Below are 25,782 nucleotides of genomic sequence, written 5' to 3' on the forward strand. Positions count from 1 at the left end.
TAAATATATAGATTGAACCAGTCCTGCTGTTAGCTAGGAGTGAGATCATTACAGGATGTGATGGGGCTGAATCGTGCCAGACAGATCGAGTGAGGGAGTTGTATACAGATCCCAGAGCTGGAAAGAAAAGAGGAAGTCAGGAGACGGCGGTGGAGGCGAAAAAAGAGGTGGAAAAGCCCAGAGAGCAAATCTGGTGGAAGCAGTCCTGGCATGAACACGATGACGTTGCTGTGGCCCCGTTGCTGTTCCACCTATTGGCTTCTTATAGTCTCTGCCCTGAGCATGATTCTACTGGGTACCTGCACCAGCTCTTCCCTCATAAGCCTACCTGCACAGAGTAAGTGAGCAAAGCACTGAGCTCACTTCCTGAATAGTCTATGTAGTATTATTATTACACAGTATGTATTTATATTTTAAAGGGAATCTACACCAAACACTTTTGCCTAATGAAAAAGTAATTCTAAGCCGTTTTTTAATATGCATTTATTATATTTTAACGCGCAAGTCAACCCAAATTATATTTTTTTGCCTAATAAAAAAAAAAAACATAATTCTAAGCCATTTTGCAATATATATTCATTACAAATTTGCAATGGTTTCTGACTTATTCATACATATAATTACTATTAGAAGTAGTGTTTTCCAGTCTTTTTCTGTTCTGTGCCCTTGGTGGCTCTGGCATTTGAAACAATGTAAAGGTGGCCATACACGAGCAGATCTTCCCCCGATATCCCCACCTACGGGTGGGCGATATCGGGGAGCATTTAGGTAAAAAAAAAAATAATCCGATCGTTTGGCCCTGGGGCCAAACGATCGGATTATGTGGGCGGCAATGGGGCAGTCGGATCGGGGACCGCATCAACGAGCCGATGTGGTCCCCGATCCGACTGTATTTTCTAACCTGGCCGATCGAGATCTGGCCAATTTCAGGCCAGATATCGGTCGGCCAGGCTGCTCTGCTCTCCCCATACACGGGCCGATTAGCTGCCGAATCGGTCCAAGGGACCGATATCGGCAGCTATAGTCGGCCCGTGTATGGGGACCTTTACACAAGGCAACAGACTGACAGACCTGTCTTGCAGAGGGAGACTGACCTCTGCAACATTGTTTAAGGAGTCATAACCAGGAGTTCAGCAAATTACATTTACAAATAACTTTTAAAGCACTAAACATTTTCAATAAAGTTGCTTGGAATTATGTTTTCTTTTATTAGGAAAAAAGTTATTTTTGGGGTTGACATGTCCTTTAATAATATGAATTATATTTTGATATATTAATGGTGTATTAAAGTTATTAATTATTATGAGTTATTTCTACTGCAAGCTGTTTCTGTCAGGTTGTTTATATTCTCTGCAGTGTTGGTTCTGAGTCCTGAAACAATGTAGCAGAAGCTGATTAAGGCTCATGGCCCACTGGGAGATAAGTCACCCGTAGTCTTGGCTGCCAAGGGCAACTAATCTCCCTGAAATGCCTTTCCACCAGCAATAAAGGGAATCACTGATGGACAGACATATGCATCGCTTCATTTTCCGAAGTCACATGAAATTGCCTGCAGGAGGAAACTTCGCACCACTTCAGAAAAAGAAAGCAATGCGTATGCCTTTACACCAGTGATTCACTTTGTTGCCGGTGGAAAGGCATTTCAGGGAGACTAGTCGACCACGCTAGCAGAGATTTAACTGTGGGTGACTAATCTCACCGTCAGACATTAGCCTTACAGATTTTATGGGAAAGCTATTTCCATTACAGGTATGGAACCTGTTATCCAGAATGCTCTGGACCATTGGTTTTCCGGATAAGAGATCTTTCCATGGATCTACATAACTTAAGTCTATAGACTTAATATATAATATAATATAAATATTGAATAAACTCAATAGGCTTGTTTTGCCTACAATAAGGATTAACTATATATTAGTTAGGATCAAGTACATGGTTCTGTTTTATAATTACAGAGAAAAAGGATATGGGAGATGGCCATTCCGTAATTCAGAGCTTTCTGGATAACGGGTTTCCGGATAAGGGATCCAGTACCTGTACATTATTTTAACATTAGAAACCGGAGAACAGAAAGGGATGCAAGGGCAGTTTTCAGTTGCTTTTTTATTTACAAATAGTGTTAAAACCACTGGAAATGTTCAGTACAGGTATGGGATCCATTATCTGGAAACCCGTTATCCAGAAAGGCCATATTCCATAGACTTAATAAGCAAATTCTAATTTTTAAGAATAATTTCCTTTTTCTCTGTAATTATAAAACAGTGCCTTGTACTTTATCCAAACTAAAGTATAATTGATCCTTATTGGGGTGCAAAACAATCTTTTTATTTAATATTTGAATGATTTTTAGCAGACTTAAGTTATGGAGATCCGAATTAGGGAAAGATCACTTATCCAGAAAACCCGAGCATTCTGGATAACAGGTCCCATACCTGTATATGTTTATGGGAAAGTTGATTAGGGATTCCTTGTGGATATTCTGAGATGTGCAAATCCACACTTACCAGCACACTCTGGCCTTTCCACTCTGTTCCACCTGGTGCACAGTATTTAGAGAGACTTCGTCACTCTCCACCACTTTCCAAACAGCACAAAAATATCAGCACAACAGGACTTGTTTAAGCGGGATAAATCCTGCTGATTTTTAATAGTAGCAAACCATATAACGTTTTGGGCGAAGGGGTGTGCCCCCGAAACGTTATATGGTTTGCTACTATTAAAAATCAGCAGGGTTTATTACGCTTAAACAAGTCCTGTTGTGTCGGTATTTTTGTGCTATTCTGGGATGTGCACATGTACAGTAGAGTTAAACTGGAACTTAGACACTAAGACAAACTTTACTGTACTGGACCTGTCCACAAACCTGATGGAGGCATAGCACTCAATAGACACACTTGTATTTTTTAGCGAGGAAGTGCAGCAACCCAGGGTCTGAGGTCAGTGATTTAATTACTGGGTGGAGCCTAACATATTAGCACCCCCAGTGATTAATCCTTTTCTAGACAGTAAAATGGCTGTTGAGATATTGGGTGCATTTATAGTATGTGATCACTAAATTCACAAATCAGCAAAGAGTGCACTCCGGAGAACCAAATCAATCAATTGTGATTATTATTTTATACCACAAAACATGTTTCAGATCCACTGATTCTTCATCAGGTGCTTTTACAACAGTGTACCATAACCCAAATTACCTTTAAACCCCACAAAGCCAACAAGTGTGTCAGCTCCATCATGTGGCCAGACTCATAGAAATACATACATCCAATTCAGAGCAATACAGAGCATTGCCATCTACTGGTCTACTCCGATAATGCACCAAACTACTAGTATCATGGGTATATAGTGTATATAGCAAGATATCGAAAAAGCAGGTATCCGTCTCCTACTTACTCTGTCATACAAGACAAGTCCATATGAGATTTCAAAAGTCCATTCTGGAAAATTAAAGGCAAAGTTAGTAATTTTACAAAAAATGCTTAATAGCTTACATGTTCCAATACCAGCCACCTGAGACTTGCACTATTATGTTTGTGCTCAAAAAAGTGTTTAGTCACTGATCTCTTATGTTCACCAATTTTGATTCTTACTTTCCTTATAGTCTGTCCCACATACATTTTACCACATGGGCACTTCAAACCATATACATCATTCTCTGAATTACATGTGTTATACTCTTTTACTCTTTTTTTACTCTGGTAAAGAAAAAAAAAAAGAGTACGTTAAGAGAACTTTATATAATGTGCTTGTGGCGTCAGTCAAAACTGGTTCTTTTTGTATATAATATGCATTAGGTGCCTGCACCCACTGCCTCTCACTGTATAATTTGCTTGTGGTGCAAGAATCCACAGTCTTACTGTTTCGGTGCATGTAGTGCCAACATGTACTGTACTGGCAGCACCTCTCAGTATATAATGTGGTTGGGGTGACGGATTCTGCTGCATCTCACTGTATAATCTGTTTGGGATGTTTACTGCTTTTTACTTTGTCTTGTTCTCATTGTACATTTTGATGGTGATGACATTAACAATTTCTATGCTGGTATATGATAGTGCGCTAAAGTATACTTTATGTTACCAGAGTGTCCTCCAACACCCATGGATATGTTATGCCCTTGTGCAGCACTTTTCATATAAGTGGGCACTCCACTATGCACCTATGAAAAGTATTTGCAACATGTTTAGCAGTAACTAAAGTCACAAAACCTTAACCCAAACTATCACAGAAGAAAAGTATCTGAAGCTCATTTAATAGATATACAATTTCCATTTTGCATCAGTTTATACTTTCCAGCAAATGGTGTAGGAAATGTAGTGGTGCAAAGTTTTCTCCAGGTCTAATAACCCATACTTGACAAAATAGCTATCTGTCCTCCAAACAAACACATCTTTTGTTTCCTATTGATCTGGTATTGTTTTATAACTGGTATTGTTTTCAGGACTGTATATCTTGGCCCATATGCCAGTGTTTGTCATTTTAATCTGTGAGTCAGTTTCAAATCATGAGAGCTTGGCTATGAACATTTGCAAAGCATGTTGCATAATTCTTTACCATGTGTTCTGTTTCCTTATTAAAAACATCAACATCCTCTTTTCAAAGTATTTTTAAAATATCTTGTGAAATATCTTATTTTCCTATTTTATTAAAGAATCACTTTTACCTTCCCCATAAAAGTGCCTCTAGCAATTGTCAGTTATTGCATCATGGATTTAGCTGTTGTAGTCAGAAAGTAGAAGGTATGCATACAAGAACTGGAAAAAGACTACTGAAAATTAATTAGTCACTGTTTTGTTCTCTTTATGAGAAAGGTCTCATAAGGAGATCGAAACGTTGACTAAAAAAATTTAGATTTTTTTTCACTTTTATGACGTCCTTTGAGTGCATATGATATAAGATATATACAGTGTACAGGTATATATAATTTTTTTTTCAGTGGCTTGTTTAGAATCTGTTATAGATTTCTGTGTCACTGAATCTGAGTTGTGAAGGCAAGTAGTGCCTAGTAGTGAGCAGCAGTTCACTGTCATCGCTCTGTGTGCTTTAGATATGGTATTTCGGATTCAGTAATGTTAGCAGTAGATAGGAGTGTGTTCCCTAGTTCCTTACAATGTGCTGTCTCAGTGGCTGAGAAAAGAGAGTTAAGAAAGACCTTGGGGCAATGGAATCAAGGAAATATGATTTTTCCAGACATTGGTAATGAAAAGTGATGTTCTTCTGTTGTATGTTTCTGTTGTATGCTTCTGTAAAGATGAGTCTTTAGATCAGCATTGTGCTTGTGTTTTTATAAAAAGTACAATAGTGTCATAGACAAAACTGATTTAACTTTGTGCATTTATCAACAGATGTCTTAAGGAGACCATCTCATTTGAAGATGGATCAGGCATTGCTACTTATTAACAATGCATTACATCATGAGGGATTTGTTGTCTACTGGAGATCAGACCAATGCTACCAGGTAAAATAAGACAATGTGAAAATTTGATAAACATGCACAGCAAATATGAGGTTTTTTTTTGGTCTCAGAAGAGCATAACCTTTGTGTTGCATATTATTTTCTGGAAAATAATTGCAGCTACAGTTTGTTGAAAAATCTCATATTGCCCTAGCTTTTTACTTGTTTTAAATCTAACCACTGTTCTTCATGCATCTGTTGTTCTAAATTAACTCTAGAAAACAAAAGCAAGTGGTGACAACAAAATGTGATAAAAGAGGAAACTACTTGCAGATACTATATGCTGAAAGTAATCTCACTAACAAAGTAATAGTAGAAGAAGATACTGGGAAATATTTTCCTCCTTAATGACAAGAAGGAATAAAGGAAGATGCTTTTGCATTATACCTACCTACCTAGTTCTACCTATTAGTAATTGCTGCAGGGCATTGAATTTTTTTATGTCAATACATTTTTATTTGAAATAAAAAAAATGTGTACAGACTGATTCATTTACCAACAAATGGCTGAGCGAAATAAGTGTAGTCTGGTATCTTGTTAATTAGTGATTATTATGTCTTATTAGGTAAGCAAATACTAGCCTGTATAGATACAAAAGGATCCTAGAGGTATTTCCTACCAGGGAACCCCTCCCTAGTCCCATTAGCGGAAATCTTACAAATATTTAGAATAATAAACAACTAAACACTGCTCAATAATAATAAGAAAGTAGACAGGCTATGTTGTCATAGCTTAAATCTAGTAGTAATTTTGTTCGCTTAGTTCAGATACAAGTTAGTTGTGATCCAGTTTTCATAAGTCAATGAGAAAGTCTACAGCAAGAGAAGAGTTTTAGGGTAGTCTGTACCGTGCCTATTAGTGATGTGCTGGTCAAGAAAACCTCTACCCGCACCCGTCCCTAACCCCCCCAAACCCTACCCGACCCGGGTTCTCCACTCTATAGACCCATGCCTGCCTGCCCCCGCAATGATGTCACATAAGGGGCGGGGTGTGTAAATAGAGAAGCCGGAAGAGGCAGCCAGCAGTGTAAGGTTGCGGGCAGGGAGGGCGAGTAGAAGAGCTCAACCCAAAGCTGCCTGCAACCCACAAATGATGTGACAAGGTTGTCACAAACCCTCCCGACCTGTGGGTATCGGGCCATGCCACACATCACTAGTGCCTATATATAAGCCATGTTTCCCAGATTTTAAGAAATTTCGTGTAAGTATCTGTTAAAATGCTGGACATTTTTGTTACAGGGGCATTGTTTTTATCAATTTATTTACATAATGTTTTCTTGTTAAAGCATCTGTTTATCTTGCTTTTTGTCAGTGCCTGTATCAGACTTTAGTAAGAATTGGGGCTTCAAAACAAAATGGAAACCAAGTAACTGCAGTTATTGAAACTCAGCATCCCGTTACTCTGCTGTTGAATGACTCATCAGGACAAAAGGAACTTTGCCAGTGAGTTATTTTGTATAAAGAATCTCTGCTTACATAATCAAGCATACTTATTACTTTGGTTCATGTACAGACTTAAGGAAAAGTTTACTTTTAACTTTTATTTGCAAATGCAATCCTTTCAAGTGGTCTTTATTATGCAGTATCTAGTAGAATTAAGTCTAAAAACAACTGGACTTTTTCTTGAAAACGCTTCTTCAGTTCAAATGACTGGTAGGGAATTCCCCGGTATTTAAACCCTTGATTGTAGTACAGTCACAGATACTGTAGTACAATCACAGTGGTTCCATTGAACTTATTCAGTTAGGTGTTAGCTGAAACTGACAGGTGTAAGAAGGTATGATCCAGTCACAATAGTACCATGATTTTCATTGATGCAGGTGCTAATCCTTCAAAGTACATGACTGGAAGTGTGAACTGTTGTGAAACCGCCGGGGTGATGTCAAAGCGGCATTGTATGTTGATGACAAGCGGTGTCACAGGCCCCCTCCTCTGTTCAGGGATGGTTTTTCCAGGCTGGCATAAATGGCCTATTTCTACTAGATACTGTATATAATGACCTGGATGAATGAGAATCTTCATAGACGTCTTTATTATTCTTTTTTTTTTTTCATAATTTTCTTTTCTGCTTATCTTCTAAGTGAAAATAAATGGGCCTTCAAAAAGTCAGTTTGGTTATGCAGGCAAAATGCATGTAACCGCAATCTTTTTCCCCTTTCCTCATATTTTTAATGAGGTATATAGAGGACGCTCGAGGTGGAACTGCTATGTATGTGTAAAATTCAGGCTGTGAAATGATGTCCTCAGTTTTTCCCACTTTAGGCTAATGTTCCTTTAGCCTAATACTGGAATTAGGCTTGGATTCCTGAAGGATTTTTCACAGCTGTTGCAATGCAATTCGGTGTGATGTTGTATGGGGTGTCACAGACACACTGGATAGCATATGATACTTTGAATTCTCAGTTTATGTGGGACTAGTATATCCACAATAGTGGGGTACATGTCATATATTCAAGCTATTTTAGTGGGATTTTACTTTCACACATAAGATTCTTATAGGTTTTTAACCATGTATTTCATTTTTAGGCAAAATAAATAAAAGTTACATATTAGTTATAGACAGTTTAATCTAGGAGTCATTACATTTTCTTGCATGGTGTGGCAATCTATCACAGACTTTTGAGGATACCTGTTTATTTACCGTGGGTATTTTCTTATTGAAAAATGTGCTGGCCAGAAAAGGAAATGGAAAGGGAACAATATGTGTACTTTTTTGAATAATGTGTAACTAAAAAAATCAATATTTTAAATGTATAAAATGTTTATTGGCTCAAATATGCACATGTCATTTTTGGGATAGATCTACCAGGGGTTTTAGATTTTAGGTAATTTTAAGTATTAGTATACTCTACATTCTTTAAAAAAAATATATATATATATATATATATATATTTTATATATTTAAAATGAAATTAGATTCATCAATATGTGTATTTAAATATATACACATATATATATAATGTATTGCCCTGTTGACAATAATAAGGAGTAGATTTTCTTTTTATCAAAGCTGCATCAAATTCCATATGCCACCTCTAGTTTTTTCAAGATATGTGTTTAGTAATCTTGCTTGTAAAGAACTGTCATTGTACAATGGTTACACCTTGGTGTTCTTTCTATATATGAAATAGTACAAATATTTTTTTATTCTGCTTTTTATTATTTTTTTATTCTACTTACCATTATAAAGAACACCCAAAAAATTTTTTGAATGGGACAGTATTGTTTGTTTTTATTCTTCAAATGCTTCTCTGCCGTCTATATGATTTGTCATGCAAAAGCAAGTACTGTTCTATAAGTAAGAACTCTCCTACCTTTTGTTGTTTAGATAAGAGTATCCTAAAGTTGTTAATATTCTCCTTTTATTACAGAATGCACTATCACTTTAGGGAATTTGGTAACTATTCATTGTGGGTGAAGAGTAACCTTTCTAGCAGTGATAATGTAACATGTGAAATAATTATCAACCAAAATCCTGCCTACAGTTACATACGTGAGTATATTTTCAGCTTAATGTTCTTTCTGCACTGAGCCTTTTCTTTCTTGCCATAGAACTGGCATATCGCACAATCTTGAATTAGGTTATCAACCCTTTTTCCATAAATGTTTCATACCCTGTTTAGTTTCTTTACCAGAAGCAAATTAATGGGTATTTGAAGTGTATAAAAGGTGTAATATTACCGTATATACTCGAGTATAAGCCGAGTTTTTCAGCACTCAAAAAGTGCTGGAAAAAGAATCCTCGGCTTATACTCGAGTCAATTAGTAAATGCAGCTTATGATTAACCGTCCGACCGGGCGCACATGTCCATGCGTGCACGCGCGTATGCATTACCTTTAATACCCAGGACAAATGACCACTCTATTTTGAGCATTGGGTTGGTATGATTGAAGAAAACTGGCCACATCCGAAGACGCTGACTTGCTAAGGGCTTTCACTGTTGCCTCACTTCAGACATACTCTGACATGAGTACGGTGGGTGGAGTGCTGCTCCACACCAGGTAACCTGTCTATATTGTATATTACTTTCTCCTTCCACTCCTGATGAACAAAATCTACCTCCTTTGCCTGATTCACTGGCCTTTGCATCTACTACCATCCCTTCCTATCCCTGTCAAGAACCCCCTACCCTACCCTTGACTTTTGGTCTGGAAGCCACTCTATTGTAGCAGTGTTAATCATCATTGAAATTTAGCAGAGTGAAGTAATTCTGGAACTTATTTTATTAATTTTGGACTTCATTCACAATGTGTGGGGCTGGGTGCAAACCTCAGAATGGGCAAAAGGAACTATATTATTGCACTTTGCATCCTGTCATATGTTAAGTACCCATAGGCAGCACTGTATTCATGAATGGTGGCATGGAGCATCATATGGGCATCCCCAACAGGAACACTTAAGTCCTGTACTTACTGTCTATGGCAGGCACAATGTACATGGCTAGGACAAAATACAAGTTTACTAACTAACTCTCTCTCTCTAAAAGCAAAGCACCAGGAAAAAATGGTAGTAATTACAAATGCTCAAGCAATTGCTTTTGAGTGGAGCTCTACCTGTTACCCCTGAGTGTGCCTTAGCAGAAGCTGCTGCATTTCCCACCCTAGGCTTATACTCGAGTCAATAAGTTTTCCCAGTTTTCTTAGGTAAAATTAGGTACCTCGGCTTATATTCGAATCGGCTTATACTCGAGTATATACGGTATTTGGATATTACTTGTAAAAAGTTTAATATTATTTACAGTTTATTAAAATATTTATTACAATTTGGAAGAACACAGATTGCTTGGACAGCAGCCTTAGTAAGGGCAATAGTGATTTGTAATTCAGCAGGTCAGTGGCAAAAAAATTTAAATTGTCCCTTATGATCATAGACTGAATATTGTCATTGCATTTGCAGGTCAGGCGTTTATCACCTGTAAATACAGCAAAGAGTGTTTCTAAGCTGCAATTGCCTGACCCACGACTGCACTGACAAGGTCCACATAATTACCACTTAGTTCAATAGAGGGCAAATCCCAACATTTTGCTGCCTGCTTACTGTGCTGTAAATTGTATGGGTGGCAAAATGCTGGTAATCTCTCTCCGTGCCATTGTCTAAATGCCACACCAGACTGTTTTGTTTATATGTAGGTGGAACAAAAAGCCAATCTGCTCCTGTAAATGCAACCTGTGTGCACACAGAGCAAATTTCTGTGCAAAAATGCCTGCTTTTACTTTTCCGCCATGAAATCAGATCTGGGTGCACATTGGCTGATGCTATGCCTGTCAGTCCATTTCCTGAATTTATACGCAGATGGAGAAACAGCCTGGTGTAGCATAAGCCTTAGGTCTAGCAGTGTAGTAAGGAGTAGGTCAAAGGCAGAAGATTACCAGTAATAAATAACATTACCGATAGACTTATCTGGAATTTATCTTTTGGCTACTGTACTATACAGCTGTAGAGACATATGTTAAAGGGGACATATAGGATAAATGGGAAAAACACTAATTTTGTAGGCAATCATGAATAATATACGGTGCTGGTTTCACTTTGTGCTAAAAATCTATCTGTAAAAATGGCCCCTTTATTGGAGCTCCCTAAAGATCCTATCACTTCTCTGTCCGAGTTTGAAATGGATAGTGGGCGTGTCCTAATGGTCCCTGCCAGACGCACAGTAGGAGGGGGAGAGCCATTCACAGCCCTGCACTCACACAAGCAAAGACAGGCTTCAGTTCCCTATCAGGTCAGCCTAGCTGCTGATTGGTCATATCTTACAGTGCAGTGTTTGGAGGGCCGCCGGCTCCTCAGCACATCCAGAGAATTCAGCCAGCAGGAAGTGGAAAAGATGGGCGGGACTAGTGGAGTTTTGGTGGAATTTCTCAATAAATCAGTCTGAAATACAACTTTTTTAAGCACATTCCTTCTATATCTAGAGGAGTATAATTCTCTGGTACATTCTTAATTTTTATAGGATATGTCTCCTTTAAACAAGTTAAAAAGGAGATTATAGAAGGATGTCTGGAGTCTAGTGGCTGTAAGGCACATTCCAATTTAACCATACCCCCAACTGTCCCGCTTTCCGCGGGAAAGTCCCGGTTTTTATAGCGCATCCTGCTGTCCCGGATAGTTCAATGAATGTCCCGCTTTTTCTGTGTCATTTTTTTTTTTAATTTTTGTTACTATGGTGGTGAAATTTTTTTTTTGCGTCAAATATTGAGGGTGTAGCACTTTTTTTCTTTATACAGCGTACATTTCTATAGAAGATAATGAGCAGCAACCCAACTCTGGTGGTCAAGCAAGTGATAGACATTGTGTCCTAGGACTCACCCTCTTGCATTAGATAAAAAAGTTCCATATTCGCTTGTTAGAATCTCTTTTAGATGAGCAATTGCCTATTACTTTATCATTACAGCTTAATTTTAACATTTAGAATCTGCTTGATTTTCAATTACACAACAGAGAAGCACTCTGCACTGTATAGTTATTTTTGTTCATACTTTGCATGTATTTACATAGTTAGGTTGAAATGAAAAAAGTCCAAAATCCACCAAGTTTAACCTTAATCTATCTTTTATAGCGATTCTCATTGCTGTTCTTACCTATATGGGCCTTATTATCATTGTGTTTGTGGTCAAGTTTCTGCTGAGGTAAGCAACTGAATCAAGCAACAGTAATTATCTTTTTGCATAGTAAATACAGTTTAAAATATATATCCATGCAAATGGCAAAATAACAAACAAAAAATTATTGACTTAAATGAGAAGGAATTTGCCAAATGTTAGTGCCCCCCCCCCCGCCCCGTTGATTATAATAGCTTACCTGATAGTTAGTGCTTTTAGTAGAAAACCTTGCTTTGTGTAATTCCATGCAAGCACTACTGAGCCATCTTCTTATTCCACTTGTTCTTTCTTCTGTTGCCCTGGGCCAGCATGTGGTGCAGAAGAGTGAGAAGGCCAACTGCACGTGCTCACCTGGTGAGAAGAAGGAAGAAGCATAGGAGACTGCTCCATAGTGCTTGCAAAGAAGTAATCTGTTCTGGGGTATCAGGCAAGTGATTATAATCACTGAGGGATGCCTAACATCTGGCGCCTCCAAATTATTAGAGATTTCCTTCTCCTTTAATGAGGCATAGAAAATATATTAAGTATTGAGGGTTTAATTGTTGTTCTTCCTGTATCTAATAATACTGCACTAAAATGCATGGTTGTCTCTTAATATAGCAATTATTACCCGTGTACCTACCAGTATGAGTATAATGTAATATGATGTGTCAAAATAGATTCAGGATTATTTAACCATAGTAACCATGTTACTGGTTTGTGACAGCAATCCAGTAAATAGTAACTTACTATGATCTGATTGCTGGTCCCAGGGCCAGCAATTGGTTATGCCCGGCCTAGTGTGCAAGTGATCCACTTGTTTGGTGATATTTGCTAAATGAGTGACTCTCCACATGTATGGTCAGCTTTAGGATCTAATTTGAGATAACTGACAAATACCAAGTAATCTTTGTATGCTGTTAGAGGACACTTTAAGTTTTTAGTTATTTTAAATGCAACAGTTATTAGTGTGAAGAACAGGTTTTAAAATATTATTTTCTTTTGTCACCTCTTGTAGTTTTAGATTGAACTACAAAAAGGACAGTTCAGGAGCTTAAGGGAACAGTAACACCAAAAAATGAAAGCATATTAAAGTAGTTACGACATATTTCTTTTTGTCACATGGACCCTCTAACCTATAGGTTAGGTTGATCGTTTTTTCACTGATAGGGCTGGTTTTGTAAATAATTGTTACTTGACCTAAACCTGTTTTGCCAACTTGACTGGACAAGTTCTTCTCAGATTGTCAGTTATTGCTTCTAATGCTACTGCACAAATATGGCAGACCCCACAAAGAGGAACATGGGGGACAGATAGGTTATGTAAAAATGCTTTCATGGCAAAATTATAAATATAATATAATGTTATAATAGCTGTAAAAAAAGGTTTAATTTCTGTTGTCAGAAAGGTACTCCCCTATAGTTGCACTTGGCACGTTCCACATTTCTGCCTTCTGTTCTGAATTGGGCACTGCTAAGCCTATTCATGCAGGGGAACCCTGGGGCTACCTCCACATCCTGACCAAGGCGGTAGCTCCAGGGTTTCCTTGTGTCCTGTGTCAATAGGTGAAGCGCACTTGTCACTCTCATGCCGAACATTGGAATAACGCTGGGCAGACTTAAAAAATATTAGGGTCAACTGTGCCCAATTTGCAAAAAGGCACAAGTGCAATTGCGTACATTTTGGCGAAGTGGACGCAAATGCATCAGGAGCAATGCAACTGTGTTAGAAGCAATGACTTCTTGTGGCTGCAATGATGCAACATGGTGACTGCATTCAAAATTGGACTTTGCTTACTGAGTTTACAGATGAGCCGTACTATCTGACAAATTTTTATTTCTTTAATACAAGAATAGGCTTTAAAGCCACAGAGCTTTACTATTTCTTTAGATTCCTTGCCTTTGTTATTTAAAGGAGAAGGAAAGGCAAAGTCACTTGGGGGTGCCAAAATGTTAGGCACCCCTAAGTGATTTAAATCGCCTACCTTGTACCCCGGCTGGTGCCCCTGTTAGGAGAAAATTGCACCAGCCCGGGGTACCTGTAGCACTTCCTCCTTCCTGCTTTGCGCGCGCATGCGCAGTAGAGCGAGAAGCAGAACTTTAACAGAAAAGTCAGCTCTTCACTCTACTGCGCATGCGCCGGCCACTGGAATTTGCCGGAAAAGTAAGCAGGAAGGAGGAAGCGCTCACTCCAGGTACCCCAGGCTGGTGCTGTTTTCTCCTAACAGTGGCACCAGCCCGGGGTGCAAGGTAGACAATTAAAGTCACTTGGGGGTACCTAACATTTTGGCACCCCCAAGTGATTTTGCCTTTCCGTCTCCTTTAAAACCCACCAATTACATCATTTGCTTAATTTTTTTTAATGTTTTCAGGCTTACTCTTGTCCGAAATTGGTTGTATAAAAAGATGAACCCCATTGAAACTGACCGTCTTGTTAATTCGGTGAGTTATTTTAAGATATTTTGTAAAGAAGCATCTGACATCAGTTGTGCACTACATTCTTATTTTATTTTTATTCTTCTTTATTTTATTACAAGAAAGGTTTTCTTTTTTAGAACATATCTGTTTACAACTAAAAAGTAGACTGTTGTTTCATAAATACATTATTAATACTTTAATAATAATTGTCAATTATATTTGTTTATAAAATAGTTTGGTATGATTGGTGCATGACAAGAATTTAATTAGAATAGAGTGAAAATAACGTCTATGTCACTAACATGTTTTGATAAGTTATACTTTTATGCTTTGATGGTTTAAGATAAACCAAAAAATTGGAAATCACCGGTAGGTCAGTTACCTTTACTTTTCTTTACATTCTACCAACTGTGTTAATATCTTCAAAAAAGTTATATAATAATGCATGCTCCAGTTTTAACTTACCCGAAAGACTTGGAACCCCCTATTCTATACTCTTGGTTCCACTCATTTGGAAGTTTGACTTTCATAGCTAAATTATATGTATTCTAGGTGTATTTTGTAGGGGACGGGAGATGTATATACTACATCGGCTTATTTTGCTACTTTCACACATTCATTATGATTCATTATGTTAAGTTTGGAATAAAATGAATACTGCATTTTCAGGAACTGGGATCCCCTAACAGGGCAGATATATCTAGCCAGGAAACCTATTCAAGAGCTTGGAATCCTTCAGTTCAAAGACTTCGTTCGCTTGACACTTTTAGAGGGTAACTAAATTACTTTTTTTGTATTTTATTTCTGTTACTTTGTTGACATTTCGTGATACAAATGTCTCATGTGGATATGAGAGCAGTTGAGGGTAAATTGGCAATTCTTTTTTTCTTTTTGCCATTGTTATTGTTTTCCTAAACATGTTGCAACACTCATTGATTTAATCTGCATCTGCATCTGCAATCTGTAGTACATATTTTAGTGAGTATACAAGACATTTTTTTATTGTTTTCTTTTCTAGTGCAGTGGTCAAAAAAAATTTGACAAAACATCATTTGGTCACCCCTTTTACCTTTTTTATCCAAGTAACCCAGGGGTGGCCAGACTTTTTCCATCGGCGATCAACCGATGACTCCTCCCCCAATACACAGCGTACGTACGCAACGCAGGGTACATACGCATTCATTGCGCACTTCCGCATCCCCCGGCTTTGTCGCGGTGCACCAGAAATCCCCGGGGGATCGACTGGTGGACCACGATCGACATCTTGACCACCCCTGATATAACCATACAAAGGAAGTCATTTAATTTATACTTGATCCAAACTAATCAATCCATATTGGTTGCAATACAATCTTACAGGCTTTATTTAATGTTTGAATGTTTTTTTTAGTAGCTATGATGATCCAAATTACAGAAAGGCTCCTTATGCAGAATACCCCATCTCAAACATTCTGGATAATAGGTCCTATACCTGTACTTGAAAAGAGCAGCTACAGTATGCCAGTCAGAAAATTGTTGCAACAATATATAGAAATGTTTATATGTAATGTGCTAATTTTTCAACACAAGTTGTCATTTTTAAATGTTTTTATATATGTGTTTTATTTGTAAAAACTCAGCTCAAATTCATTAACATATTGTCCATGTTTTATGATTGACATTTCAACTATAATTTTAAACTTATCCCCAAAATTAAATGTAAATGGGAAGTCCTTCATGTAGAGTAGTCTATCAACCTTACATCTTAACATAAATTTCTGCACATCCACTTCACTTTTCTTAATTTGTACACAACAATATGTACGTATCGACTTACACCACAGTTTGCTATAAATTAATTATATATACATTTTTTTTTACATCCAGGCTTGCTCTTACAATAATGGTTTTTGTTAATTACGGTGGAGGAGGCTATTGGTTCTTCAAACATCAGAGTTGGAATGGTAAGCTCTTGTTTTGTTTTTTTTAATTATTTTTAGATTTGTTTATATAATTTTTCTTTATAGATCACAATTAATTATGTGCAGTGAGGTATATTGTAATTTCCAGTGAACCCATGCTCTGTAGAGCTTATAATTTAGGGAACCCAGTTTCCCTTTTTGTACAAAGCCCTATGGGGATTCTTGTGGCAGCCCTGCAAAATGAGAAAAGAGGACATGTTTGTACTCTTAACCACTTTTAACACCAAACAACTACAACAAATACATACTTAATGGGCAAAAAGATGTTTTGTACTTATGGTCAGTGACTCCTATAAACACTACAGTTGCTTTTTCACTTCCTTATATAATGTCACAGTACTGGCAGCAGACTTAACTGCTATTGGCTGTATCTCCTGTCAGTCTGACATTGCTTCCTGTGCCTGTGACAGAGTGCTGCAAATCAAACATAACTATGTTAGATTAATGATATGCTGAGTCTTTTTGCCTATGCTGTTGCAATGAAAAAATGAACCAATAACCTTACAATTTATGCAGCTGGTTAGAGTGCACAAGCAACCAATGAATTGGTCCAATAGGAAAAGTAAGGGCAAAGCCTAGACATTATAATGTAAGCATATAGGAAGTTCTCAGTGTGATTCAAAACAGGCCACTCCCAGAAAACTGATCAGAGAGACAGAAGAAGGACCTTTTTACAGTGGCTTTTTACTTATTTTCTGTGAAATGGATTTTCTAACATGCTGATAGCATTGTTGGTGGTTTAATAAGATTTGAACATTGAAGGTGAATAACCTCATGGTTTACCTCTCTTTGATCATATCTTTCATTGTTAAGTAACCAGTGGGTATTGGCCACCTTAAGAACACTGATCTAGCTATACTTTTTTATATTTGTTTGTTTCTTTTATTCCTACCAAAAAAAATATATGTATACACATATGACAAAATACACATATAAGTTTATAAATGAAAAAGGAGCCTTCCTGGGACTAATTTTATTAAGTGGAAATGTTAATTAAATTAATGTTTTTTCCTAAGACTTTTTACCTCAGCAGAACTTATATACACATATTTTATAAATGTTTCATGTATGTATAACTTGATGAGGTACTTAGGGGCTTGAAACCAAATATTTTGGAAGCCTTTGAATTTGTCCTTTTCACCCTGCACTGCTGAAAAGAAGAATAATAGCATTCCATGTGTTGCTTAAAGGGAGAATATACCCCCCCTTTTGACATGGAAACTATCTGAACTTCCAGAAATAAATAATATAAACCATGATCTTTGTTTGCAGGGATGAGACCCCCCCCCCCCCCCACCTTAAGCTCACAGTGCAATGCACCCCCTTCCTTCACCTTAATCTATTGAGAAGTGATAGAAGTCCTTTTGCAGAAAATCAGGTAATAGAATTCATCACTTTACAATGGAATGAGATGAAGAAGGTATTATTAAACTGTGAGCCAAAGGGGGGTTAGGACATGCTTTGTTAAGAGTATCATGGTTTCCTTTCAGTCTTTGAAATCATGTATGTCTGTGTAAAAAAAAAAAATACTTTAACGTATATATCTCTTTTTAGGCATTCAGATAGTGTTTAACTTTCCTACATAAGGCCATCTGAATGAGCTCATGTAAAAAAAGGTGGAGGTTTATTTATCATTTCACAATGCCTTGGGAAACTTGGGAAAGTCAGGAGCATTTTGGACTAGCTAGTTACTTTTTCAAGCATGCAGCATCTGGCGAGATGTCAACGTTTTTTTTTTATTGTCATTTCACTTTCACATGCACAACTCTCTTGATTCATTTAAGCTTTTTTTCTGTTGGCATTTGTATGTATTTACCCCCACAGAACCTTGAGATGCTTTCACACTTTAACAGTATTCAAAATAATTAATTAAAAGTCACATTAGCTTATCAAAAATAGTCTGTCATGTTTTAAATGCTACATTTTTTGTTGTTTGTAGGTTTAACTGTAGCAGATCTGGTTTTCCCATGGTAAGTATTTTTTATTGCACTATTCCAAGAATTAGCTCTAAAATGCATCTCTTGTAATGGTGCTTGTGACTACTGCTCACCTAACATTGGGGAAAAATAAAATAACTAGTAAATTCTACTTTACTGTGCGCATGGGGGTCTTGGAAAACTGCAAGGAAGCCTTGGTAAATCAGGTAAAGATGGTGCTCAGAGTTAAAATACCCTGGGGTAAAATGCAAGTGATTATATTCACCTTACAATTTGGCACTACCCATGCAATGCAGTTTTCTTGTCTTCTAATTTAGAGACTAACCCAAGCATCACAATCCACATTTTCTTTTACCTGTAATTTTGTTTTATAGGTTTGTGTTTATTATGGGGACATCAATTTATCTTTCCTTGAATTCCATGCTATCGAAAGGTAGCTCCAGGTGGAATCTGCTTGGAAAGGTGTTGTGGAGGAGTGTCCAGCTGTTCCTAATTGGCTTATTTGTGATAAATGTAAATTATTGCCGTGGTCCTTGTGAGTAATTATTAGTTACTGTTTATTTCTTATGGTATACTGTAATATATCATAGCAAATATTTTTTTTAAAAAAGAGACTGAAATACACATCAAATGAAACATGGATTTCTCAATAAAAGTGGGCTCATAGCTGATCTTGTTATGTAAACAAATTAAAATTACATTTTTAAAACAGTTGGTTTTTCATGTTTGATGTCCACAGTGTAAAGCTGCTGTGCTGCATACATATAAATATGTATACTGCTTATACTTTGACACATGATAATAAACATGCTTGTGCAAGGGCATCCAATATGGGAGCTATATACTGTTTTACATGCAAGGGTTAGGAAGGCTGTGTCAGTTATAAGAGCTATATAAGTGATAGCATATTTCTTTTCTCCTTAAACTTGTGGAGAAATATAGATTTTTGCATCATATAGTAAGGATATTCAAGAGTTAACCAGTCCTCCCTCTAGAGAGAGTTTGCTGACCTGTTTTTATTTTATAAGGTTATCATAGCAAGGACAAAGGCATAGATAGTTTCCATTATTTTAGTATATTGGAGGTGGCAAAAGTCAAAATCACCTTAAAGGACATCTGGAAAGGGTAAAAGAATACTTCACCAATTTGTGGTTGGATTCTGAAATTTTAGAAATCAGCTGATTGCATATTTTAGTCAACAGATGTATATAGGCCTTTTGTAGGATATAGAAAATCCATGACCTTAGTTAACAAAACAGTATCTAGTGAAGTAATGCACTTGCTTGGTCTGTGTCATCAAACAGAAATTGTATCCAATTGCTGGGCAAGATTTAGTCTGGGCGCAAGAGAAATGCACCTGGGGTGACAATATTATCCCTTGGTATGATCTTGCTTGTATGTGTTTTATATGGTTTTAAATATAAAGGTCTGTAGAAGTATAAGACTTTTCTGATCTTCATTTTAATGTTTTGAGCAGATTAATACAGTATTTAGTTTTAAACTGTGTTTCTTTTCGAAAGTATCTTTTAGTGAAATTCGTATTATGGGTGTTCTACAGCGTCTCAGCCTAACATATCTAGCAGTTTCTGCCTTGGAATTAATCTTCAGCAAACCAACACCTGATGCACTAACCCAGGTAACTTTATGTAGTTTTTTGGGTTCAAGAGATGTAAAGTTGCTGCTGTCAGTGGTTTTGCCTTTTGTATATTATATCATTTAAATCATTGTTTCTCAAAGATTGAGGCCAGCTTCTGTAGCAGTTATGTTTACTGCTGAACTTCTAATTTCTACGTCTTCTTAAATTAAATGCTTGCAGATCCATGATTTTGTCTCGAAATATGGAATCCATTATGAAATTGTTGCCAGACATCTGATAGCCCTGAAATTTAAGTAGTGATGTTTTTAAGTTGGTGAGCTCTCAATGATCACTGTGATAAGCAGTAAGGCTTTGGTGAGAAAAAGTTTAGATACATTATAGTTTGCCTTCAGAATTCAAATGGTACATGTTTACAGAAATGAACAGATTTCTTTCTTAAAGGAGAAGGAAAGGCTAAGTCACTTGGGGGTGCCAAAATGTTAGGCACCCCCAAGTGACTTTAATCGCTTACTTTGTACCCCGGGCTAGTGCCCCTGGAGCCCAGGATAGCTGTAGCGAGTGCTTCCTTCTTCCGCGTTTCTTCTGCAGGCAAAATCCTTGGGCTGGCGCATGAGTATTAGAGTGAAAAGCCGACTTTGTTGTTAAAGTTCAGCTTTTTACTCTAATGTGGTGCTGATCTCTCTTAACAAGGGCACCAGCCCAGGGTACAAGGTAAGCAATTAAAGTCACTTGGGGGTGCCTAACATTTTGGCACCCCCAAGTGACTTAGCCTTTCCTTCTCCTTTAAAAAGGACATTAGCCCAAAATGAAAATTAAGTATAATTTACTTTAGTAAAAGTGCCCAAGGAGAACTGCTGACCTAAAATCTATAATTAGCAGCATAAAGGTGCTTTATTTAATGTGTGGCATAGAATAAATAAAACCCAGAATCCTTTGATCTGTATCACCTTGATGGTTATTCTGCATTTAATGCCATTAAATATATCACTAGTTATCATTTCTTGAGTTGCAAAATTGACTTTGCAAAACAAATCTATCTGTGTTATTTGTTCTCCTTACAGAGCCGAACATGTTTTCTGTTGCAAGATGTACTTTCACATTGGCCTAAATGGATTGTAATATTGGCATTAGAAGCAGTATGGCTGTGCTTGACTCTGTTGCTACAAGTTCCAGACTGTCCTTTGTAAGTGCTAACTAAACATGCTAATTGATGCTGTAACAAAGGAAATAGGTGTTGGTACATTACCTTCTGTGGTTTTTTTTGTGTGGCATGGACTTTGGCACTTGTAGATTTGACAGCAATATGATGTGCCAGTATATCTACAAGTTCTACAACTTCACTGTAAAAAAAAGTTATACTTTAAGCTTATAGCCATCTTTTTCATATATGAGCCTTGTCTCTACTCCAAAAATCTATGTATATTTTAGAATCCTAAATATAAAACATGCCTAATGTATGATCCTCAAATACATTACCATGTGGAGAGTGCTTTCTAGTTGCTTCAACCAGGAACTATGACCCCCCCCTCCTTCTGGCCAGACAGAGCAGGGAGCAGAAATAGACAAGTTTTTATGTTAACAACTAAAAAGGAAGTAGAACAAAAAACAACAACCCATAGATGTGTGCAAAAAAAAACAAAAAACATTATTCATATAATTTGTGGGTTTTTTTTTTTTTTGGTGTACAAAGAAATATACATAAAAATGTAAACAAACTAACATTACATATTTTTAATACATTAAGTTCTACCAAGAGCTGATCTATGACTTTATTATATGGATAATACCAGCAGTAATTCTGCACCAAGCACTGGAGTATACAGTTGTATTTGTATGCTGGTCTTTAATGCAGTTATATCAATTTTTTTATCCATTTAGAGGGTATTTGGGACCTGGTGGAATTGGAGATTTTGGCAAATTTCCTAATTGTACAGGTGGTGCAGCTGGTTATATTGATCGTATGATCCTGGGACAAGGGCACATTTATCAACATCCAACATCCAATGTGAGTGTCAAGTTTTATTGGGGGGTTTTGACTGATTTGCTGAAAAGAAACATTTCTTTAAATAAATAAAAGATGGTAGGTATTTTGCTCAGCTACATTATAGCCAAAGGGAACTTTTCTATCTAATGTATATTACCAAACTGTTCCGTAGGTTATTTATAAATCAACAATGCCGTACGACCCAGAAGGACTACTGGGAACTATCAATTGTGTGGTGATGGCATTTTTTGGCCTTCAGGTATAAAACCTTTATTAAAGATTCTATATTTTTTTATTTGTTTGTAAATTGAAGAGGTAGTCTGATGCCAAATGTAAAAGCCTTGGGATATGGGGTTTGTTTAGTACCACCTTGCATTTCCACCTAACAAGGATTTTCCCATTAATCATCACAGTATTTTTGGCCAGATTAAAATCATTTTTATTGGAGAAAGTATTTAAATTTTATCAATATACAATACTGTGTTTATGGGTTTATATTGCAATGTAAGCAAGTCGATCTGAATCATTACTAATCAGGCAATGATGAAAAATGGAAAGTAAGCTGCTCAGAAAAGAGATCCTTTCTATACATTTATTATTAAAAAAAATAATTAAAAATTACACATTTTATAACAGTACAATTAGAGAATTTAATTACATACAATACTGCGTTTTTAAAAAAAGATTTACTTTTTGTGTTACAGGCTGGGATAATACTCGTATTATACAAAAATCAGCACAAATATGTGTTGGTGAGATTTTTTTCATGGGCCATTATCATGGTATGTAGCTGTTTCTTTTGCTTTATTTTTTAGGATAGTAGCTTCCACATTATCAATTTAACATTACATTCTTGAATAGTGACTTGTTTGCAAAATAATTCTATTATTAATTATAAAAAACAAGAGGATTTGTTATTGATTCAAATAATGTGTCTATTGATAAAAACATTTGATAAAACACCCCCAACAAAGTTTGGTTGCAGCACAGAGATTCCAGGAGCCTACTCATTTGTTGTGATATGCATCCTTCCAAACCTTAAAAGCTTTCTCTATGTCCTAATAAGCCTTTTGTGCTTATACAAAAGAAAACAATGACAACTGCTTCTCCATGTGGATAGGCAATGCAATATAAAAGCAATCAGTGTTTTGAGTGACAGTACTTACAAATGTATTTTGAAAAAAAAACAGATATTTTTAGATGAAATGTCCTTCCCCTTCTCTAGGGTGTTCTGTCAGCAGTTCTAACAAAATGCTCTACAAATGAAGGGATCATTCCGGTGAATAAAAATCTCTGGTAAGTGCAATTATCCATTAACTGATTATCCATAATAGACTTATACATCTCCAGTGTGTGATGTTCTTGGAAATTGCTGGGGGTCTCTTTTTCATAGTACAGGTATAGGACCTATTATCCAGAATGCTCGGGACCAAGGGTATTCCGGATAAGGGGTCTTTCCGTAATTTGGATCTCCATACCTTAAGTCTACTAAAAAAATCAATAAAACATTAATTAAACCCAATAGAATTGTTTTGCATCCAATAAGGATTAATTATATCTTAGTTTGGATCAATTACAAGGTACTGTTTTATTAATACAGAGAAAAAGGAAATCAGTTTTAAAATTCCTAATGATTTGATTAAAATGGAGTCTATGGGAGATGGGCTTTTCGTAATTCGGAGCTTTCTGGATAATGGGTTTCCGGATAAGGGATCCTATACCTGTACTTCAAACTGAAGAAGTTTTACATTGTCTAATGTTTTAGAATTGGTGCTGTATTTAAATTTACATATAGGGCAGTTGTTTTTTTAGATTCTTATAATTCATCATCCATTCTATTCATTTATCATTAATGATGCAAGAAATAGAAAAGCAGTGCTGATTACACCATGTTTGAGTTGCCATAAGACCCTCTGATTTACTTGCTAATAAAACAAAAAATGGGACAAAAGCTACCCAGTATTAAGTGCCAAGTTATATTTGCAGCACTATTTTGGTTTATGGCAATAGGAAAATTGGCTTTGTAGGCCCATGACATGCCAACAGGATTTCCCTTGCAAACCTTGAATCACTCCATAGAACAGAATGGGGATGGTTGAAACAGTCAAACACCTTTTACCAAACCAACAAAAGTATCAGTTTAGATAAATCTGTCAATTTGCCAAAACACAACAGTCAGGAAATTCTTTAAAATCCTAAAATAATTGCTGGAAATCTTTTGTGTCCTATATTTATTGATGTGAAATGATTAAAAGTGATTTTGCTTTCAAACAAATCCCTGGTTATTTCTGTTAGACATTTCATGTGTATTCTTGATGTTACAGGTCTGTCTCATATATCACAACCCTTAGCTGCTTTGCCTACTTCCTTTTGATGCTCATATATTTTCTAGTGGATGTGAAGAAATTATGGTCTGGGGCTCCATTTTACTATCCAGGTACTTTGATTTTCTATAGGGAAAGTTTTACATATTGGCTTGTGGGTGGCCTGAATAATCATTAAAATTCCTCTTCAATGTAAGTAGTAAAAGGAGCAAAGTTTGCTATAGGTGTAATTTTTGCTGTTGTTTTTTTTTATTTAGGGATGAACTCTATACTGGTATATGTAGGCCATGAAGTATTTGAGAATTATTTCCCATTCAAATGGCAGATGCAAGACAGTCAATCACACGCTGAGCACCTCACACAGAACTTGCTGGCTACATCCCTTTGGGTACTGATCTCCTATATCCTGTACAGAAAAAAGATTTTCTGGAAAATCTGAGAGCATGTTTAAATGACTTTGTGCCATCCTTATAAATTGGCTCATGCCTTTAACAGACTAATTATGCCATACTCTGAAAATATTTTAATTCAAAATGGTATTTTAGGTGGGTCAGTGTATACATGTTTCACTGTTTAAAGGTGATATGCAGAAAATACTGTTAGAGGGAACACTGTGCTTGTTAGCTTATCAGTCTATTTATAGTACCACAGTATGGTTGCTTCCCACTAACAAGAAATTGTCTTAGTGGGTGACCTAAAAGGGGTCAACACTGATCGCTTCTGTTCTGTACTTTTTCATTTTTTGTTTGTGGTTATTGGCCCAGTTACCAGATTGAGAAAACAGATGCACCAGTTGCTGTAGAACAATTGTTGCTCGACTTCATAGCATTAATTGCACTGGTAGACAATGTGATTAATGCTATTGGCAGTAGTAATAAACCCAGAACTGCCCTTACTCCTCCAGCTGGATTTTAAAGGAGAAGGAAAGGCAAAGTCAATTGGGGATGCCAAAATGTTAGGCACCCCCAAGTGACTTAAATTGGTTACCTTCTATCCTGGGCTGGTGCCCCTGTTAGGAGAGAACAGCACCAGGCCGGGGTAGCTACAGCGCTTCCTCCTTCCTGTATCGCTCGCGCGCATGCGCAGTAGAGTGAAAAAGCCAAACAGAGAATTCGGCTTTTCACTCTACTGCACATGCTCCTGTCATTTAGTTGTTGCAAAACGAAGCAGGAAGGAGGAAGCGCTCCGCTACAGGTACCCTGGGCTGGTGCTGTTTTCTCCTAACAGGGGCACCAGCCCGGGGTACAAGGTAAGCGATTAAAGTCACTTGGGGGTGCCTAACATTTTGGCACCCCCAAGTGACTTAGCCTTTCCTTGTCCTTTAAGACTGTCAAAGCTCTAAATTCAGATATAGAATGTACTTTGTAGATTTTTTAAATACATTAGCCCACATTTCAAAAATGCTTATTATGGAAAAGTATTACAATACATATAAAACTTCTATAACGTTCACCCTTTCATTGCAGGTGATTTGACACAAATTATACACAAAATGCCAAGAAACATTTTCAGAATTTTGTTCCCTTTCAACT

At 36.8% G+C, this 25,782-nt stretch overlaps 1 protein-coding gene across 1 annotated transcript; it reads left to right on the forward strand.

Moving 5' to 3' along the window:
* The first annotated feature begins 74 nt into the window (after window positions 1-74).
* Window positions 75-24,893, forward strand: hgsnat (heparan-alpha-glucosaminide N-acetyltransferase). The gene is made up of 18 exons (XM_002934007.5): window positions 75-337; window positions 5,343-5,455; window positions 6,764-6,894; window positions 8,823-8,944; window positions 12,009-12,078; window positions 14,402-14,471; window positions 15,117-15,220; window positions 16,314-16,390; window positions 18,348-18,378; window positions 18,720-18,880; window positions 19,866-19,981; window positions 21,004-21,125; window positions 21,821-21,947; window positions 22,099-22,185; window positions 22,631-22,708; window positions 23,152-23,222; window positions 24,251-24,363; window positions 24,508-24,893. Exons 1-18 carry the CDS (start codon window positions 211-213, stop codon window positions 24,687-24,689), a joined length of 1,902 nt encoding a protein of 633 aa, XP_002934053.2. The 5' UTR covers window positions 75-210; the 3' UTR covers window positions 24,690-24,893.
* The last annotated feature ends 889 nt before the right edge of the window (window positions 24,894-25,782 follow it).

This window comes from Xenopus tropicalis, chromosome 1 (assembly GCF_000004195.4).
Source record: "Xenopus tropicalis strain Nigerian chromosome 1, UCB_Xtro_10.0, whole genome shotgun sequence".
Classification (NCBI taxonomy): Eukaryota; Metazoa; Chordata; class Amphibia; order Anura; family Pipidae; genus Xenopus; species Xenopus tropicalis.